The sequence below is a fragment of the Lontra canadensis genome, unplaced genomic scaffold (genome assembly GCF_010015895.1).
Source record: "Lontra canadensis isolate GAN:19392208 unplaced genomic scaffold, GSC_riverotter_1.0 scaffold14, whole genome shotgun sequence".
Lineage (NCBI taxonomy): Eukaryota > Metazoa > Chordata > Mammalia > Carnivora > Mustelidae > Lontra > Lontra canadensis.
In genome coordinates, this window is record NW_022631008.1 from 25,491,902 (window position 1) to 25,506,692 (window position 14,791).

At 37.9% G+C, this 14,791-nt stretch overlaps 1 protein-coding gene across 1 annotated transcript in view; it reads right to left on the bottom strand.

The window, feature by feature from the left end:
• The window catches only part of SESN1 (sestrin 1), a 116,623-nt gene extending 101,882 nt beyond the window's left edge, over positions 1 to 14,741 (bottom strand). The window contains exon 1 of the mRNA XM_032858269.1: positions 13,551 to 14,741. Within this exon, the coding sequence (XP_032714160.1) occupies positions 13,551 to 13,829 (279 nt within the window). The 5' untranslated portion in view covers positions 13,830 to 14,741. The remainder of the gene's footprint in view (positions 1 to 13,550) is intronic.
• Between the last annotated feature and the right edge of the window lie 50 nt (positions 14,742 to 14,791).

Sequence of the window (14,791 nt, forward strand, 5' to 3'; positions counted from 1 at the left end):
TGGGTGACCCAGAGAATGTCTTTAGCGGTTATACTCCTTAGGCCTGGGGGCCAAGGAAAGCAGTATCCAGGAAGACTGAAAGTGCTTCTTCTTAATGAGAAAGCCTAGATTTTGAGAAGTTCCTGTTTCCGTGGCTAAATAAATCAGAAACCTATTCTAATCTCACAACGAGTGGGTGCATTTGTATTTGTATATTTGTATATTTGTTTGGGGAAGATGTCCTCCTCAAAACCTATAATCCACCTGAAATTTTGCACAAATTATATATAAAATGCTTGTAACAATGCTTGGCACATTAATAAGCACTCAATAAAATCAACCATTTATTAATAATTATTATAAAAGGAAAACTAAAATTTCCAATAATCCCGCTCTAAAAGAGAACAACAGTTAATATTTTGGTGCACATAATGCACTTGGTGCTTCTACTGCGTGTGGTACATACATATCTCCCCTTTCTACCAAAAATATATATTTGGCACTATTTTAAAAATTTATTTTTCACTTAAATACATAGTCTTTTCTTTTCTAATAAATGTTTTAAAAGAATTTTCAATAACTGCATACAACCCTTTATAAATAGGTATTATAATTTATTATTTAATTATTGGATACTCAAATTATCACCCACTTACATAAAAATACATATAGGTAATACATTTACTTTCTAAACAGCATTGCAGTGATTATCATCATACATAAATTTTTCAAGTGATTTCCTAGATGTGGGGCCATTATGTACAGATTCCTTTAGCAACAACTGCACTTTTGTCAACATGCTATCATAAAACTTAAAATTTTTAGTCAGTCTTGATTTGCTCTTAATTATTTTTCCTCTACATCATCGCAAAATTCTCAAGGGCAGTGCGTGTCTTCTACTGCTTTTTATATCCCCCACAGTGCCAGAACAGTGTCAAACACAAAGAAAAATTCAAAATGAACTCTTACTTTAAAAAATAGACTCATTTCAGCCTTAGGTAGAGAGGGAGGCCAGCCAGAGGTGCTGTGGGGTTCAGGAGAAAAAACAGTAACCCTGTCATTAAGTATTTTAACAAAGGAAAAGCCACCAACTATAATTTAGTGTCATTCCAACCAATGAAAAGCATTTGATATAAACATGTACTAAAATAACAAAATATTTATTTCCAAGGTTTGACTCTTCACATTTTATAACACATCAACTCCCAAATTCAAAGAAGCAGCCATTAAAAACTAGTATAGATTGGAATTAGACACCCCTTAATCGTAATAATTACCACTAAAGAGATAATAATCTAATGTGCAAAAGGAAATAATAAAAAAATAAAATCAAGATTAAAATATTCACTATGTGTTGCAAAAGCCAATCACAACTCTAGTTTGGGGTCAAACTTTTCTTTAGAAAATTACTTTTATATGTTAAACTGAAGGAAGGAAAAAAAGAGTTTGCCTTATATCCATTCTCCAATACTCAGTACAGGCCCAACTGTGCAAGGTTTGTTTAAATCTTCAGCGTGTAAAGAAGATGAACTAAACTTTTAATGGAGCATTTAAGAAAAAGCAAATGGAATTATTTGTTAGTAGCTGTTACTAATAAAGGAAGTATAGTATTAAGACTTTCCATCTTCTTTGACAAGATTCATTGTCAAAATCATTTTGATTCATCATGCTATACTAGATTTTTTAAGGCACATGCCATAGGTATCAAAACTCTGACCTAACAAGTGGTATACAAAATTATGCGAAATGGCAGGCACTGTTATGAATTTGAAAATATTTTGTGCTTAGCAGTATAGTTATGATGAAATTTGCAACTGGCTCAATTATAATTGTGGCTCAGTTGGTTAAGTGTCTGCCTTCCACTCAAGTCATGATCCCAGGGTCCTAGGATTGAGCCCCACATCTGGCTTCCTGCTCAGCAGGTACCCTGCTTCTCCCTCTCCCTCTGCCTGTAGCTCTCCCTGCTTGTCTTGTGCATGCTCTCTCTCTCTCTAAAATAAATAAAATCTTAAAAAAAAACGTCAGATAAACCAAAATTAAAAAAAAATTTTTTAATTTAACCTGCAACATATAGGCAACAAAGTTAAAAACATCTCAATTATGTTAATTTAAGTACACAGTTCAAATTGAGTAATTTCTTAAAATCATATAATTTATTTCACAATTTAAACAATCAAGATTAAGATGTTCCATTTTGATCAGATAAATGTTGAACTGTGGAAAGGATAAGGAAAAAGTACTTTTCTACACTATTTAAACACAATCCTTTATGTTTCTAGTAACAATTTTCCACAATAATGGAATAAAAGAACCCAAGAATTTTAAAGTATGCATGGGAGACATACAAACAGAAAAATGATTTCTATATGAGCTCAAAGTAATGATACAATCTGGGCTTGATTTCTAAAAAGACAATTGAGGCCCCTTTCTTTTTAGCTGTAAACAACTTGCTGTTATGACATGTAATGCAATACCATATTTTGGGAAATTTCAAACATTCACAATCCACAGGAAAAATACTCAACACTCCTACACTATTTTTTTTAAGCCCACAATAGTGCAGCCTTTCAGCTACAAAGCCAGAAGCCAGTTAAAAAACCAGTACTTTTCCACTAGAGTTACTTATGGGGCAGGGAAGGGGATGTTCGACACTGCAAACGTTAGGGTCTAAAATAAGATCATTGCAAGGAGTTACTACAACACTCACACTGCCAGCACTGTCATGGCAACAATGAACTAGCTAGGAGAATGCTCTTTTAACATTCAAAGCTAACCTTGAGTCTATTACTCATGGAAATATACCAAATTTTCTTTTAGACAGTTCACTAAAGAAATCACCTTACTTGGTAATCTCTTAATGTAAAAATAAACCTTTCATACCCCATATTTCCAAGATCACAGTCCAGTGTCTCCCTGTAATCAGCTGAAATTTATAACGATGACATAATAAAAATTATGTACAATGAAATGTGAAATTTATCAGGTTCCAAATGCAATTTTCAAGATGGGTCAGGGTTTAAATAAGAATTTGGATATGCAATTTACTTCAGTGTTTTTCCTAGAAACACCGAAGTTATACATTTCATCCTGAAGGAAAATTAATTTGGAACAAAAAGTAATAAATATTTTCACTGCTAGGAGACTTATATTAAATTTTTATTAAAAAAAAATTTTTATTCAAAAAGAGCAGTAGAATGGTGAAAAGGGTGGTCTCTGAGGAGTCTCAATGGCTGGGTATGAAACCTGGCTCTCTTACTAGCTACGATACCTTGGACAAGTTATTTAACCTATCTGGGCCCTGATTTTTCCTCATAAAATAGGGACAAAATACCTACTCTTAAAATTTTGTTGTGAAAACTGAATGAAAAAATATATATATACATATGTGTGTATGAACGTTTGTATGTAGAGGGCTAAGAACTAGGCCTAATCTTACTACATCGAAAAGTTTACATTCTGCCAAACGAGAAAGATTAAAAGACTGCTGCAGATGACTTAAGGTAACTTGGTTCCAATGCCACAACAGATTTTAAGGGGGACAGGCATGGCAGAACACATGCCAAACACAACCAAGCAAATTCAAGAAATCTACCGTGGTACAAAATCTCTTGAAGCCCTGTTACCTTTCTTGGGGTATCTTTTCGGCCAAGAATCTTTGATTAGTTACTTTGTTTTAATCATATCAAACGGTCTAAGCTGGGTCAGTTACCTGGCAAGAATGAAAGGACTGTTTTGGGGACTTTCAGCTGAATATGTCAGGATCCCACTGTGGGGAGCTGAGCAGGAACACTGACGGTGCAGCTCCAATCTCCTCAGGAGACCTTCAAGGCTAACACTCTCTGCAGCAGGTAACTTGCCTGAAGATTCAGTTGCTTCCTGACAACACTGACATACAAGCCATGATTTGCTTTTCCTACATTATGTGTCCCTGGAGATGTATTTGAAAGTCAAAGGCTCACAAGTGCAATAATAGACTAACATGATATCAAGGGAGGAATCGAGTTCCCAGAAAGCTAAAACAGTATATATAAAATCCTTAATTTGCTTCCAAGAGGTGTTTTTTTCCTCTAGGGTTCTATCCTCTAGGCCAGGGAACCTGGGAAATGGGTGAAAATTTTCCCAGCTGCTCAGGAACCTGGGGTACCCTAAAAAGCATACCGTGCCGGTGGCTCAATTTCCCATCTTTTTTCTATCACACCGTGGGGGCGGAACAGAATATTAATAGTTAACATTCACTGAGTGCTTACTGGATTCCAGTAAGCGTTGCACATGTTACCTCATTTAATCCTTTCAACTCTGTGAGGGAACTGAGGTTTAAGGAGGTTATGTAATTTGCCCAAGGTCACAGAGTTTGGCAGAGTAAGAATTAAAGCCAGGTCTGACTAACTCCAAAGCCCATGATCTTGACAATTATACTCTAATCCTATCCAAATACTAAAGCAAAGGCCTTGGCCATGGACCTCCACATGGCCACCTGGATGACACATGCAGCTGCCTGCCTGCAACTCATTCCGGCTGGTGCCATCCTGACGTAGCAGAATGGTGTTAGACTCCCAGGAGGGGATGGATGCTACAAATTTGTCATCACCACTACAGCAAACCTCTGGGGGAGCCAAACACCTACCTGGGGGCAGTAGCGGGCTTAAAGTACTCTCTGCTGAAGTTGGACATCAGCACTAATCAGCTTATATATGAAAATTCAATGTACAGAAGACAACTAGGAGTGTTAATATATGTGGATACAATACAAAGTGTAAGATGTCCAAAAAAATCCTGAAGTAATGCCAGTTTGGAGTTCGGCTCATTAAACCACCTAAGATCAAGCTTATCATCATCAACATCATCGCTAATATTTATTGAATACTATGTATTTCTACATGCTTTACATGTTCTACCCTGAGTTTGGTATTATTGTTACCCTCATTTTACAGGTAAGTAGTCTCAAAGAGTTTACTCATAAATAAATTTTAGGTTGCAGAATATTGAAAGTTACAAAATGCTTTGCCAATATGATCTCTTTTATAATCAAATCACAAGGTAGACAATAATGTAAGTTCACAGATGAGGAAATGGAGACTACTGAGGTTAATTTACTCATGAGCAAATGGCTGGTAAAGAAAATCCAGTAAGATCTTTATTTTTTTCCCAGTAAGATCTTTAAATTACTCTGAAGTAATATCTCTAGTCAATGTGACACTGTATACCTCGAATAGTTAGAAAACAAAATAAATTAAGAAATTTTTAAAATCAGAATCATTATTAAAACTAAGTGAAACAGCCTCTCCTCTGCCACGTCAAAAGATAGATAAGCACAGTGTTGGGCATATAGAAAGTACACAACAAATACCTAATAAATGAAATGAGAAGAAACAATTCACTAGGTTCAATGTTAAAAATCTACACTGTCTCAAAAAAAAATTCAATTATTTCTCCTACTCAGAACTTCTGTCATCAACAAAACTGAATCAATACAGGTTATATTTTATAATTTAAGTTTTCCAGTGCACACATTACTTGTTAGATGAAACAGCAGACACACCTTAATTTGGTGAGGTGTAATCACTACACAACTTTGAGAGACCTTGTTTTGTGAGAAAACCTGTCTCCCTATCTTTTAAATCACTTTTTACTTTTCAAAGTCTTCTCTTAAATATGTCCTTCAGTACCATTGAACATATCACTCTACCACTATTTTGCAAGGCTTGGCCTTTATCACATGATTGGAAGAATATCTTGCTGTGTTTAGGCTATGAATAGCATTTGAAAAAATACTCAGTTATAATTATAGACAGCTAACACCTGCCAACTTGCTAGAAAATGAAATCATGTAAAATTTGAGTGTGCAATGCTTGTCAAACGCTTAAGTATCAAAACAGTAAATGCTTACTTTTAGTGGGGTAAACTAAGATTCTAACTAGACTCTACTGAATATTACACATAGAATTTAAACAATTTTAAACTTAAAACACTAAATGAATACTATTTATACTATTAAATGAATACTCTTATTTAATGAATATTTATATATGAAAGTTGATTCCTGAGCTGAAGGCAGATGCTTAACCCACTGAGCCACCCAGGTGTCCCAAAAAACAAACATCTTTTAAAAGATTTTTAAAATATACAAACAAGGGTCGCATAGGTGGCTCAGTGGGTTAAAGCCTCTGCCTTCCGCTCGGGTCATGATCTCGGGGTCCTGGGATCGAGCCGCACGTCGGGCTCTCTGCTCGTAGGGAGCCTGCTTCCTCCTCTCTCTCTCTGCCTGCCTCTCTGCCTACTGTGGTCTCTGTCAAATAAATAAATAAATAAAATCTTAAAAAAAAAATACACAAACAAGAAGCCTGCGTGGCTCAGTGGGTTGGGCCTCTGCATTTGGCTCAGGTCCTGATCTCAGGGTCCTAGGATGGAGTCCCACATCGGGCTCTCTGCTCAGTGGGGAGCCTGCTTCCCACGATCTCTCTGCGCTTCTCTGCCTACTTGTGATATCTCTCTGTGTCAAATAAATAAATAAATAAATAAAAATCTTAAAAAAAAACACAAACATTATGAAAAAATGTATCTTTATCAGCACTAGTTTAATGTGGAGTAGTAACCAAAAGGAAAAAAAAAAGCAAAGCATGGGATGTTTCCATAGTATGCCTATTTAGCTGAGTTTTTCATATTTCAATTTCCAGTCTGCCCAATGCCCCCACACAATACCATCATCAAATATTCTGAGGGACTCTCAGACGCCCCTGAGTACACTGTGCCTGCATAATTAAAGTATTTGGTAATTTTATCAAGGTCATCAAAGGTCTCAATGTAATAAATGTAGTCTAGAAAAGTTGTGTCAAAATAAGACCTATTTTCCATTGACTTCCATTAAAAAAAGCAAGTATTTTACCATATGGTATGACAAAAATAGACTGATTTGAGAAACTGTGACAAAGAAGAGATTAAAACTGGTGGCAAACCTTGCTTGTTGTACTTCCATCCTACTATGCATTTTAGGTACTGCCCTCCTCCCCCAGCATCTCCCTTGTTCTTCCCCAAGTTCTAAAGATTTCCCCATTTCTATGGCTCCTCCAGTCCATGTTAATTTGCTTCCACATAAACACTGCCTCTTCTCAAATATGAAAATCCTTTATGATTAAGACATAATACCAAACAGGCCCTTCTATATCAAAGTTTTAAGTGACTGATAACTCTTTATTATATGCAAGATTCCATGCCTACTTCCTGGTCAGGTCAGCTGCAACAAATCCTTAAATTGGCTGCTTGAGTTATTAATTTATTTTCTATTCAAATGGTTAAAAGATATTCTGCAAATTTCTAGAGGTCACTAAAAAGAAAATGAACAGAACTCCAAAAGAGAACAGCACCCCCACACCTATTTTCTCGTTCTTTTACTCCATGAATGATCTGTAGAGCACTTTAAGGGCACAAAGTGTTAAAGATGAGAAAATAATTCTAATTATGCTAAACCATTGTTTCAGAGGGTCCTTCATGATGCAATGAGCAACCCATGACCTTAAACTGAAATCTAATAAGCAAGTGTTTAACATCCCATTTTTCTGCAAAACACTACATCCCATTTATAAATTAAATAACATGCTTAAAAAAAACACCATTTTTAAATTAATCATCCAGGTTTTTGTTTCTTTCTTTTCTTTTTTTTTTTCCCCATGCTAGAGACCATCTGGGGCACCTAACAGGAATATTTGAAATCTGAAAACTTAAAAAAAAAGGGGGGGGCATCCTTGTTAGTTTCAGTCTTTTCTCAAAAGTCAGAACAAAGGAAGAGGACAGGATGTATTTACATATTATAAAGAGGACACTGAGGGTAGATAGTGCAGATAGGATTCATCCTGTAAACCCATGGGCAAAAAAAAAAAAAAAAAAAAAAAGATAAGCTCTTTGTCTGCAAACCATTTAGAAAAAAAGTTAATAGCTGCCTTCAGTTTCTTCACATTCTCCATTCAAAGAAACACAGACAACCTGAGGGTAAATAGCATTCCCCACTGAGATCAAAAGCTGCTAAAGAAAGTGGTCAAAGGTCGGAATGAGAGGAACACTGCATAGAGAAGTAAGCCAGGAAGCTTTCTGAAGGAAAGGGACTGAGTTCTCAGTATATTAATAAAATAAGAAAGGCCAGAAAATAGTAGATATGGAAGAGAGAAACTTAGTGTAAAACTGAAAGAAGACTCATATTGCTGTGGCTGAAAGTAGCAATGAATTATTTGAGATGCACCACCTTAAATTTTTGGCTTTGACTAGACATAGCAGTAAAAAGGAAATCAAAACAAAACAATCAGTTTAAAAGCCCAAATCTGCTTCTAGAATGTTCCTAATCTCATGTTACATTTTATATCATTATGCTTCTAATCTAATAGAAACTAAATTATAACTAGACCAGGGGTGCCTGGCTGGCTCAGTGGGTTAAAGCCTCTGCCTTCAGCTCAGGTCCTGGGATGGAGCCCTACATCGGGCTCTACATCAGGCTCTCTGCTCAGCAGGGGGCCTGCTTCCCTTCCTCTCTTTGCCTGCTTGTGATCTCTGTCTGTCAAATAAATAAATAAAATAAAATAAAAGTAAAATAAAACTAGACCAAAGCAATACTTTATCTAATGAGATATTAGATCAGTTCTAATAAGGCCTCTGACGAAACTTAACTACCTTGCATTCCCCTTCTTCCTCACCAACAGAATTTTTTTTTTAATTTTTATTTATTTATTTGACAGAGAGAGAGATCACAAGTAGACAGAGAGGCAGGCCCCCCGCCGAGCAGAGAGCCCGACGCGGGGCTTGATCCCAGGACCCGGAGATCATGACCCGAGCCAAAGGCAGAGGCTTAACCCACTGAGCCACCCAGGCGCCCCCAGAAATTTTTTTGTTCAAGTGATGGGGGTGTCCTGGCTGTTAGGGGATGAATGCAGATTAGCCCAAACCAAAACCAGAAACGCCCAATTTCCTTGCCAATGACTACCTTAGAAAAGGGCATGTGACCCAACCCTAGTTAATAAAAACTGACGGGAAGTCTGATGGAGGCTAGAAAAGCTTTTCTTCCCTGATAGACACAAGAGAAGAAACTCTTAACTGTAGATCGGTCATGACTGCATATGGAGCTTGGAACTGCTGAGGTAACCTTGCCACAAGTAAAGACAACATTTCCTATGCTGAGAGAAGGAAAGCAGAAAGATAGAAGGTAAACAGGTAATGCAGTTTGATAATGAATCAATCAACGACACTTGAAATTACCCAACCTCAAGATTTATTATACTAAGTAATAAATTTCTTACTGTTAAATGTACAAACTATATATTACCCAAATTTGATATCAAATGGATACTCCAACTGCAACCCTTAACAACCGAAATGTGCATCTTACCCAAGAGCTAAAGTGTCATATCTCCTTGGGGGGTAACAATTGCTTCACTAAATGAAAGCCTCCTCCACCTCACGTAACAAAGATATATACTTTGTTACTTGTTCTAAATTTTCTAAAGTCAAATTACTTTCAGATAGTGTTACTTGCTGGCATGTTTACAAGAAAATTGAAGTTTTCCTTTTTCATAGTACAGAACTGAAAATGATCAAATGACCATTCTTAGAAAACTACTTGGCTGTTTCAAACACTCATAATCTTTTGATGAATATTTTACACACTTACATTCCTCCCTTTATTATGTGCATCCAAGACTACAGTTCACCAGTAGACTATACACCTGTTCCTTAGTTTAGAAAATCACACATTGAAAAGGTATTATGGGGTTAAGAACAACAACAAATGCAGCAGAAATAAAGCCTACTATGAGAATAGAAGACCTTCCTCAAAAGCAGGGAACAAGTCTTATTGATCTCCCAGACCAGCGCCTCTCACAGAACGGTTCTCAAAAATGTGTTCTACAGATTTGAATATGTTGATGTGAAATCAATAAATTGAGAACAGGAATACAGAGAATGCTCTCTCCCAAGGTGCCAATTTTCTACAGGTTTAGCCATTTTGAGTTGAATCCATCCTACCCCTACCCCACCAACTCTCTTCCTGACTATGGTCGTCTGAGCTGATTTATAGCAATTAAGAGCAGGAGTAGCTACAGGAATTGCAAATTCAGTTCAGCTTCTGCTGCTTTACCAATGAATAACAGAAAGCATTATGGAGCACTGTATTTTATTATTTGGTTTCTCATGTGAGGCTGGAGCAGTATATGGAAGCCAGATGACAGGGGACCTTATGTGACATCTTAAGAAGTTTAAATTCTATCCTCAAGGATTTTAGACAGGAGAGTAACATGATCAGATTTCATTTCAGATAAATGACTCTGAAGTTATGATACATCAACTTGGAGGATGGGTTAAGTCTGGAGAAGTGACAGATTAACAATGGCAGAACTGCAACCACAGTAGCAGAGGCAGAAATCCCTTCAGGAACTTTTTCTAATCAGATGTATCATAGGCAACTTAATCTCAACATGTCTAAAACAGAACTCACCACCCCTCCTAAACTGATCCTTTACCACTCTTCTGTCTCGGGAAATGGCTAACTATTCACCAAGTAGTTCAAGCCAGAAACTGGAGAGCATCCTTGATTTTGTTATATTCCCCATCTCCTGTATCCATTTCAATACTATACCCTGTGGCTTCTAATTCTCAGGAATCTCCCAGACCCATTCACTGTTTCCCACTTGTTCCCACTATGTCCTACTTCATCATAATTTTTGCTTTGGACTAGTGGAATAACCTCCTAACTGATGTTGCACATCCACTCCTGACCCCCGAAATTTATTCTCTGTATTGCTCCAAAAGTAATCCTTGGAATACGCCGTAGATCATGTCCCCATCTTGCTCAAAGCCCCTCAGTGGATTCCAATTATTACTAGGATAAAGTCTACCACTCTAAACTTGCCCTACAAGATTGTGTTTATCCAACTCCTGCCTAAAGATAGTAAGAGTTCCTAATATTACTGAGCATTTCTTATGTGCTATGGCACTGTGCTATGTTTTGGAAGCACTGTTTCATTTTATTCTCTTTGTGAGCATCATCTTAATTTTGCAGATGAGGAAACTGAGTCAAGGACAAATTATGCAATTTATTCAACATTGCAGAGCTAATAAAGTATTGGAGCCAGATCTGACAGAGAATATGCTTACGTTTTCATTCTCCCTTCAAAAACATGCTCCAAACACATTGTGTTACTTTCCGTTCCTAGAACTCATCTGCTCTCTCTTGCCATGAGGTCGTTCTTCACACAACTGTTCCCTATGTGTGGAATGTCCCCCTCACAAATATCATTCTTGCCTGGATTATATCTATTCATCTGTCAAATCTCTGCTTAAGTATCATCTCTTCTCGAAGTCGTCCCTTACTATCTGAAATTACATTATTTGTTTATTTCTTTATGGTCTGTCTCTCCAGTAAAATATCAAAACTGTTCACCACTGGTTCTTAGTTCTTAGAATGGCATTCACTAGGGGTTCAATAAACATCTGTTGTATGAAGGCATGCATGAATGATTGGGGATGGAAACTCCCTAATCTGGTGACTTTATTCAGGCTGATAAGAAATAAAAAGAAGCCAAATATAAATTTGTTCATCCATTGGATATTTAATAGCTTCCAGGTCCCAGCCAATACTCTTGAGAACTTAACGGCCCTCCTGAGGGGACAGACATAAACATGTGACGACAGCACAATATAAGTAGAGTGCCTGTTACAACAGTAGCAAGAATTAAGTGCAGTAGATGCAGAGATGCAAGAAGAGTATAAATCTATGGAAAACCTTCAGAGTGGAGGAGACTCTTTAATTTTTTTCCAGGATGAATGAATCCTAAAATATATATCACAAAGTCCAGGTCTTTCACTTATGAAAAAGGAGAGAAGCATTCATTTTATACAGGGGCACTTTATATCTTTAATTCTCACAACAGCTCTATGTTATTATTCCCATTTCATAGATGTCGGAATCCAAACTCAGAGAGATCAAGTAACTTAACTTGTCCAAGGTTATGAGGTATGTTAATAAAGGAGGAGAATTTGAGCCCAGGTCTGACTCCAGTATCCATTTACTTACCAATATATCACAGTCCTTTGACCCTGCATTTCCCCAGAGCCTAATTACTTGTTTTCAATACAATTCTTAACTAAATTGGTTATCTGCTTTCCCATTTGAATATAAATAAGCAGCAAAATTAAAGATTCAGGAAGAGAATGAAGTGAAGTATACTGACAGTAAGAGGAGAAACAGAAAAACTATTAAAAACTGAACACAAAAATTCCAAAAATATGGACCATGTAGTCCCATACACTCCATCCTCAGCTAAACAATAGTACTTGATGTGCATAATGATGATCCCATTGTAGAAAAAAATGGTTGCTCTAGACACTACAGCCTAAGAAAGAAATAACTTTCAAGGCTTTAAAGGGTAAACTTCAGGTATCTAGAAAATTCCTCTCTGATAACTCTGGATAAATGAATTGTAACAACTGTTCCCAAACTGTTTGTGAGAAGAAATATCCCAAGATCTTGAAAAGAGTCTTCATTTTATGGACATGATTATTTTTCTGTTGCTTTAAACTAACCAAAATAGAAAAACTATTAATCTTAGCTTACATATTCGTGTGTGTGTATGCAAGTAAACTATAAGTTTTAAGAATTTCTCATAAATGACTTTGAACAACACATGGATTGAGTAATTTAGACTGACCAGCATAGTGTTACTGACCATTCTTAGTATCTAAAAACTACCTTTCTCTAAACAAGTCCAAACAAAACCCTTCTAATAAATCTTCCAATAAAACAGGAGAAATTGATCACATACAAAACAGGAGGAAAACTAATATTTTTCATCTGTTACACGGAAACTTAAGTAGGTACGTACGTGAAAAAGAAAAAAATCAAACAATTGAGGCAAACACAGAGAAAACTAATTGAATAATTTACCATGAATGTTTCTACCATGAATGTTTCTACCATTCACTCAACCTGGATTCAACTTTTTAATCTGAAGATGTTAGCTTCTTTATAATAGAGGCTTTTATTATTTTATGTAATTCATTTTTTAAAAAGGTTTTTGGAGAACAGACCCTGATTTTTTGTTTTGCTTCAAAGAACATGAGAAAATTGTTCACCAATTATCCTGAACAAGTGAAGACACATTTAATATCCTTTATCATTTGAGAGGCTTTTAAATGAAGAAACTTTCCACACAGAATATTGTTTGTAACAATGTGAAAAGTATACTGGCTATACTTCCTAACAATATGTAAAAATGAATCTAAGGAAAAGCAAGTCTTTACTTGCAATTAACTGTAACTTTCTTGTATTTTTCTGGGAGGGATACAGTTTCTGCTCAAACTCTCTAGAAGGACAATTCTTGTTTACTTATATTTGAAAACTGCTTTTCTTTTAGTTCCACTTGTACAGTTTTGGCTCCAGATTCAACGTCTTCCAAGCCACTCTAAATTTAAGCTGTAGAATGAATTTGTAATGGGTTCACAAAACCACCTAGCAGCAAATACAACGTGAATAACTGCAGGTAAAACTGCACTGTACTACATGGAGATGGACGGTTGTAATTACAATGTTTTCTTACCTGGACGCTCTTCAAAATAAATTCAGTTTTCTCTCTTACATCTTTAAAGGGACATCTCTTAGAAAGCATCAGCAGATGAGCAAGAAGTTTATTCAACCCATCCAAAGAAACAGCATTTGAAAGCCCGTCTGATGGACGAAGAGGTGTCTCTTTCACCGAACGAAGATACTCGGTTTTTCTCAAAATGGTTTGCTTAATGTTTTCCAGTGCTGTCTCTCTAGTAGTTGAATCTCTACTGCACAGTCCATCCCATCGCACTTCATTCTCCCCTTCAGCCATGACAACTGGAGATTTTTTTTCTTTGCCGTCTTCAGTTACCCTTCAGCATGTCCCCGAAAGCACTTTGTATTTTTAAAACGAGAAATGTAAGCATAAAATCAGAGAAATCGAATCGTCATGAAAACACAAATGTCTGGGAGACATCTGGAACCAGAAGTGTCTTTTCTATTTATTGCTTTCAACCAATCTGCGAGACAGAACTCACCCTCTCCTACATGAAGGGGCAGTCTTCTTGTCAGAGACTAAAAAAAGTTGGAAAGTTGAAACCCTACAGCGCTGGCTCTGCTGGACAGGCAGTCCCGGGGAAGTGCTCTCCTCCGTCTCGCGGGGTCAGCGGATGTCCTCACGTCGTGGAGCTGTCAAATCCGTGCTCTGCCCAAAAAGGCTGGTAACAGTTGAAGGCGCTCCAGCCATTCGGGGTTTTTTGTCTGGGCAGCCACCGGGTTCTCAGGAGCATTCCCACCCCGCCCCTCCTCCGGCACCAGTCCCCGCCCCCTGCAGCTCCTCCCTACCCCTCAGCTGTGGCCGGGAGCTGGTGGGGAAATCTCGCCAAACCCTTGCTCACTGGCTGCCGCGGCCAGAGACCCAGTCGCTCGTTCGTGGCGACCGCCTCTGGCAGCCGCTGTGCCGGCTGCAGCGTTGGAGGAAAGTGTCTCCTGCCCCAAGATTCCGGATCCCGGAGAAGACGCCTTTTCTTTTCCTATACCTGCGTCCTCGCCCACCGCCCACTAAACCTGACGGGCACAGGGCTGGGCCGCAATCCCCAAAAGCGGGGCCGGGCCGCGAAGCTGGCGGAGAAGCCAAGCGGGAGGTGCAGAGCCCGCCCCTTCGCCCAGCCCCATCGGTGGGGCTCGGCCCAGAGGGCGGGAGCAGGGAGGGGAGATGGGGTCCTCACCCCAGCCCCTCCCCTTTCTCCGCCCGGCATAACCCAGGAGCCGCCCCTGCCCCAGCGCCCTCTTCCC